At 31.9% G+C, this 7,077-nt stretch overlaps 1 protein-coding gene across 2 annotated transcripts in view; it reads right to left on the bottom strand.

The window, feature by feature from the left end:
- Window positions 1–1,899: 1,899 nt before the first annotated feature.
- Window positions 1,900–7,077, bottom strand: part of Cog8 (conserved oligomeric Golgi complex subunit 8) — a 43,808-nt gene continuing 38,630 nt past the window's right edge. For both annotated transcript variants that reach the window (XM_075369084.1, XM_075369083.1), the window contains one exon: window positions 1,900–3,734. In XM_075369084.1, the coding sequence (XP_075225199.1) occupies window positions 3,564–3,734 (171 nt within the window). In that variant the 3' untranslated portion in view covers window positions 1,900–3,563. The remainder of the gene's footprint in view (window positions 3,735–7,077) is intronic.

Here is a 7,077-nt window from a genome sequence, read left to right as displayed (position 1 = left end):
TGGCCGTTTAGATATATGCCCAGCTACTTCACAGCTGGTCTAGATTCGACTTGCTGCCCTTCCAGTGTGAGGGTCAATCTGGGCCTACTCTTGGCCGCAGATATAGTCACGTGACCTCTGTTTTTTTTCAGGACCATCCACAGTTCAACCCTGCTCATCCAGTCCTTAGTGATACCATCATATATGCTGCCAACCTTTCCAGTCACCTCTCTCTTTATAGCTGCATCAACCACAGTCACGAGTCTGTCAGTGTACCCTATAAGAATGACTCCAGGGGGCATTGGGAGGTGGAATACCCGGTCGTATGCAATATTCCACAGGGTTGGTCCAAGGACCAAGCCCTGTGGTACTACCCTGTCCAGAGCATGCTCTATCAGTCTCTCAGATTAGTCTGTGACCAGACAAATAAGACTGCATCAACCTAATCAGATAACCTGGTACTCTACCAAGACATGCAATATAGCAGTGTGTGTGTAACACAATTAAAACCCACATCAAAAGTTATTAGAATTCACATCCTCTTGCAGCCCATCCTCCACGCTCTCAAATAATGCTGTTTGTCATCTGGCAAACAACAGAAGCATCAAGGGCAGACTAACCCCTGCGGAACCCAAACTGGCTCTTAAGAGAGTCCACTCGCATCCTCCACACCCCCGGCCAGTCTCCACACCAACATCAACTTGAAAAGCTTAGCCAGCGTGTCGATCATGGCCAGCAGCCTATGTGATGTGGGGAGGGCAGGGTCCCTCCCAGGCTTCAGGATGAGTACAAACCTTTGCCATCTCCACCTCTCTAGGAAAACTCCTTCTATGATATGTGCATAAAACACATCGAGCAGTGCTTGTGGGTCAACCCGGGCTGCCACCTTCACTACCAGATTTCGCAGGCAGTCTGGCCTGGGAGACTTATTCACCAACACACTCATGGCTGTGGTGGCCAACTTGTCGGTTGTGAAAGTCCAATAAATCACCTCATACAATTTTCTTCTAATTTTGTATCTATTACTTGTAAGTGTTCAAGCTTATGTCTTACTGGCAAGGCCTAATTATTTAAGATAAAAATTAAATTTTTAGGTTTAAGTATCATTTGAACTATATATTAATAAATTTAAAAATGATAAAAAGTATTGTTTGATGGCAAAAAATAAATTGATTTGAATGGCCCAATAAATTAAAATAAATAACTTTTTTAGCTTAAAAATACATCCATACCTGTGAACATGACCTATCTACCACTTAAAACTCTATACAACTTTAATTGTACTACCACTTTAAGTAAACAAATAGTGGATTTACAGAACATCACCTTCTACAAAATTAACTTTTTAACAGCATTGTGTTCTTAGGACTGAATTTTAAATTCTATGAAAACACCAGGAAGTTCTGGAATTTATATTGTCAGTTTTAAAAAAAATACTTAATTGTATTACTTATTTTTTTAATAGTTTGTTTGGTACTTACTGTTTATCTGGATTAATGGCTTACTTAAAAACATCATAATCATATTAAAATATATTTATGTAAAAAGGATTTTTACTAATTTAATCATAAAAAATTCAACTAAAACAAAAGTTATTTCTATAAAAATCTCTTTTTAAACTTGTTCGGGTGTATGGTAGAGTATTAGTAGTACTAAAAGAAACTGTCAAATTTTTTAAGAAAATTACTTTAAAAAGTTAAACCTCATCAATATACTGTAAAAATCTCATTTTATGATTTAAAGTTTTTGTGGTAAATGTTGAACAGAGATATAAACAATACTGAAATGTGTTACCCTTCCTAATCCTTTTAAATTATTTTTCAAAATAACACTTTATAATCCCTAAAACATTATTTTATGTTAATAATTAATTACTACATTACAATTTAATTAAATAGAAAAAACAACATTCTTTGAAAATTTTTTTTTTAAATATATAGTTTTATTGAGAACAAATTTCATATCTAATAATATCAAAACTCAATTGACACATAGGAGAAAAATTGTACTGTTTGGACATATTTATTGAAATTAATTGTGTAGAAGTAATTCTACAAAACTTCTACATCAAGTTTCCCCAGAGATATAGTTAATATTTCTGTTAAATATAAGTACAGCCTAAACACACACACACACACACACACTCACATACATACACAAAGCGTGTGCACTTTTATATAAGTGGTTTTCCTGGTTCTCAATGTCTTTTGGTTTCCAGAGGAATCAGAAGATATATCTCTATTTTGTCATCCGATATTTCAGATTCTTAGCTCAAGTTTGTTGGGAATCTTATTTTGTCCTTGCATCCTTTTTCTAATTTTTATCCAGCACAAGTTTCTCCATATGCATTTTCTGCAGACAGCTATTTTTATTCGGGCATTGTTATTTGTATGCCTTTCCATATTTAAAGAAAAATAAAATAAGATTTAATTAAAGCATAGTAACAAAAAATTCAACTGTAAGTGGAAATCACACTTTTTACATGATTCTGCATATGATATTTATTTTATTATGTTGATTTTCACCTAATATTTAAACAAAATAATATTTTTATTTCTGTATTTAACAAAACCTGAGAACCAAGATGAAACCTGTTAAGTTATGCATAAAAGTGAAAACTATAAAAAAAAAACAAGAAAAGTCTGGAATTAGAATCCAAGATTGTAGAGCTGACTGAGTTCCATAATATGATATATCAATTCCTCATCTGGACCAATCTCCATCATCAGAAGCCGACACAAATAACACTTTGATTACTTTAAAATCAAAATATGATGACGTTGGAATCATCAAGGAGTCACTTGCAGGTTAAACTAGAAAACATCTCATTATGACCTTACTTTGCATGCAAATTCTCAGCTGAAATGATTCAGCTGCAAACAAATCATAAAGTAAATATAACAAAGAATCCAGAGTTGTGGTTTAATTTCTCTGCTGATGGAGTAGTAATTGTCAATAACACAATGGGCCATTTGACAAGTCTTCATGGCATTTCAGTACTGAAAAACCAGTAAGAAACTGTGCATAGAAATATTTTGTAGACACATAAGTCTACGGTGACAAATACAAAAGAGAGTGGTTATTGTGTTCACCATCAACTAATTTGGGGGTTTATGAAGGATCAAGTGTATGTGCCACTGTTACCACTGATCTACCCAACTTGAGGCACAGGATTGAAGCACCTGTCAATTAATATATTTATTTCATGAATGGAGGGTTCAACTCCAGTTATTATTAAACTTACAGCCCCTGTTAAGGTATGTAACGTTCTTTAAATAAATACAAAACAGACAATTCAAATAAAGAAAATCTGGAAAAAATATTCATAAAAATTTGGAAATAGGAATGTTATTAAAGTTTAGAATATTGTAAAATTAATTTCTCTACATTAAAAACAGAAGATTAATTCTATTAAAAAGGTTACATTTTAAGTAGATAAGTTTTATTATTATAAATATATCTTTGAATTATATATAAGTAAGGAAAACAATTTTTGTGATAAAAGAGAAGTATTATGACATCATGACTTCACTCATATAACCAATAGTAACTGCGTCAGGTATAAACTGAATAATGATGGAATGTTACATGCGAACGAGTATTTCATCAACTGTCATATCTTTTCTTGAGTCTTGATCAGTCACAGTTTTTGTTCTTTCAGAACTGGAATTAGTAACAGGTAAAACTGGCAGTTTAACAGGAAGAAGATGGTTTATTGGATCAAGAATTTCAGCCTGATTCAAATATGTCAATTTCTGAAAAAGAAAAAAGTACATTATCATATAGAGACAGTATCATGAATTTCTTCTGACTTTCATAACCTATTCATGAAAATAACTGAAAAAGTTCATATAAACTATGTCCTAAAATGCTTCTTCAGTTGCATGTAACAGCTAGTGAAAGATTTTGCTTAGATTTCAGCTACCCTGGGGAAATGAGGCTGTACTGAAATTTTTAGGATCTTAATTAAGGAGCCAAATTAGTGATTTCTTAGGGTTTTTGACCTGAGAAATTGAATAAAATTTGTCCTAGAACCATATCTGTAGTAATTTTTGAGAAATCTGGGGTGAATAACCAATAAATTTGGGAAAACCCCTGTTTTTTTTACGTTTGACATACAATCATTTTGTTAAATCTGTAATAAACATATAAAACTTTTAAACAAAACTTGTAGAGAATTTATCTCTGAACAAATAAGTGTAAACAAGTTGAATAAAACAAAGAAAAGTTAAAAAATTTAGAATTTTATTTAGAAAGAGTACATTTCTACATTTTTAAGAAATGTTTTTAATGCAGCATTTAAAAATTTAATGTAAAACAAATTCTTTTTTAGTGATGTGAAAAATTTGTAAATACAAAATTTCCTGTAAAAATTTCTGTTAAAAAGTTTTTAAAAACTGGAAATTATATAATTGTAAAATAAAAATAAATTAATAAAAATTATTTGGATATTTAAAAAAAAAATGACAAATACAATAAATTATTTGAAAAATTATTATTTCAAAGTTGGCAATAAAATAACAACAGCTGATCAATAATGCACAATACTGTATTAGTGTTTAAATCATTCTGTAAAGTTCATTAAGTATATTGGGTATTGTGAACTGTGTTGTGAAGGTTTTCTGTGAATTTTAGTTTGAACATGATCCATTTGCGATTGAAGTAATGCCATACTTATTTATAACAGAAGAATACACTGATATGGTATTTATTTTGGGTGAGTGTAATAGTAATGCTAAAACTGCTGCAATATAATATAAAATACATTTTCTGAATCGCAGGATTTTAGATCTCAAAACAATTAGTGCAACTATTCGCAGTAGTTGGAAAACAAATTCACTACTAGTATTTGTACCAGCTATGAACAATCTGCACAAAACACGACATTGTTATTGATGAAATTATTATTAATGCAGTTCAGCATAGTCCAGGCATCAGTAGAAGATGACTTTCTACGTGGATTAGAGTTTTGCATTTGATGGTTTCGAGGACCCTTAAATAAAACAGATTTTATCCTTATCATAAACAGTCAGTTCAATATCTACATCCAGGAGACAGTTCACTTCGCCTGCAGTTCTGTAACTGGTGGAATACAAATCTACAACTCTACAAGTATATTTTTTTTACTGATGAGGCAAATTTAACTCAAGATGGCATCAAAAACTTATGAAATAGGGAGTATACACATGCAGAAGTAAATCCTCATGAAATGGTAGAAGGCAATTTTCAACACCAATTCAGCATCAATGTATGGTGCAGCTTTCTTCACAATCTGCTGTTTGGACCATTTATAACAGCTGGCTTAAATGCTGAGCTATACTTGCAGTTTCTTCAAGAAAAATTGCTGCAGTTGGTTGAAGACATCCCTCTAGCACTGAAACCCAAAGTATACTTCCCGCATGATGGCATGCTTCTCCACTTCTCTAGTGCCATTTCCACTTACTTAAATTATCATTTCCCTGAGAAATGGCTAGATCGTGGAGGTCCACATTTCTTGCCACAAATTCCTTCATCCAATACCTTTAAATTTTGATGTCTGGAAATGGATGAAAAATACTGTATACAAAACAAAAATACATTCTCGTGAGGAATTATTGGCCCACAGGATGGATGCGACTAAGCATTTTAAGGACAGCCCTGAAGAACTAAAAAGAAAAATGGCAGACTCATTTTTTAATTTTTATTATATATGGGTATGTATAATGCATTTTGGTCTAATGTACTGTTTCTAAATAAAATTCTAACTTTTCTTTGTTTTATTGAACTTATCTTACACCACTTAGTTAAGAAATAAATTTTCTACAAGTTTGTTTAAAAGTTTTACATTTAACACCCATTTAGCAAAGTTATGGTATGTCAAACATAAAAAACTGGGTTTTTTACCCCCAATTTATTAGCTTTTACCCCAGATTTCTCAAAAATTACTGTATATATGGTTCTGGGACCTATTTCATTCAATTTTTCAAGTAAAAAACCATAAGAAATCACAAGTTACACCCCTTAATTAACGTCCTAAAAATTTCAGTTCAACAGGGTAGCTGAAATCCGAACAATATCTTTCACTAGCCATAACCTGCAAATGAAACATTTTAGGAAATTTATTTATATGAATGTTTTCCATTATTTCCACAAGTAGAATAGGTTATGAAAGTCCCAAGAGAACTTTGTGATACACTCAGTATATGAATTACTTATTCAATAAATAAATAAAAAGACAATAGAATTCATTAAAAGACATTAAAAAGATCATTAAGAAATTCATATAAAAATTCTATGTAAATGGAAATGTGCATCCAAAATATCTCACTTCATCAGTTATGTTAACACTTGAAATTGAGCTACACAGTAATATAAAAGTATCTTCTATAAGTGAAATTCTATAATTTTAGAATATAATTTATTTTTTATATATATTTTACCGCACTTCACCTTTCTGATCAGTAATTTTTAGAATCTTGTCACAATCTGGAAGTTAAAATGGAATTCTACAAAATATACAATTTTGGATTATGATCTGTCCCAGATTAAATTTCTGTCTAATGACCTCCTTATAATTTTTATTGGATAAGAGTCACTAGGTGACACCAACAAAATGATACTGTACAAGGAGGAGCGACTAAAATATAATGCACACTGGAACATAACAGTTTTATTTTTTATTTTTTCTGGGCCAGGAGAAAAGATCTCCACCCAGTAACAGATACTGCCATCTTGTAGTTTCATTCCCCTACTTTTGGAATTTACTGCTTCCAAAACTCATTGATCCATGTCCTTATTTCGTCAACCACCACTCAAGTTAGCAGGCAATCAAGTATGCCTGCTATGTCAACACTTCTAAACCATGTACATGACCTGGAAGCTGGATTGACTGTAGACTCTTGTGATACAAAAAGACAATAAAACACCTTAGGAGATGTACATGTTGTGTTCGACAATCTATGGAACCAATAATTCACTAACATAACGCTGGCCACACATATTATGTACAACCACCAAAGCCTTAGTGAAGTTAAAATTTTAATCTATTCCACGCACTCCTTACTCACCAGATTTGATGTCTTGAATTTCCCTTCTTTCTTCAATTAAACAGGGATATTA

The sequence above is a fragment of the Lycorma delicatula genome, chromosome 6 (assembly GCF_047948215.1).
Source record: "Lycorma delicatula isolate Av1 chromosome 6, ASM4794821v1, whole genome shotgun sequence".
Classification (NCBI taxonomy): domain Eukaryota; kingdom Metazoa; phylum Arthropoda; class Insecta; order Hemiptera; family Fulgoridae; genus Lycorma; species Lycorma delicatula.
This window is presented reverse-complemented; position numbering and strand designations above follow the sequence as displayed.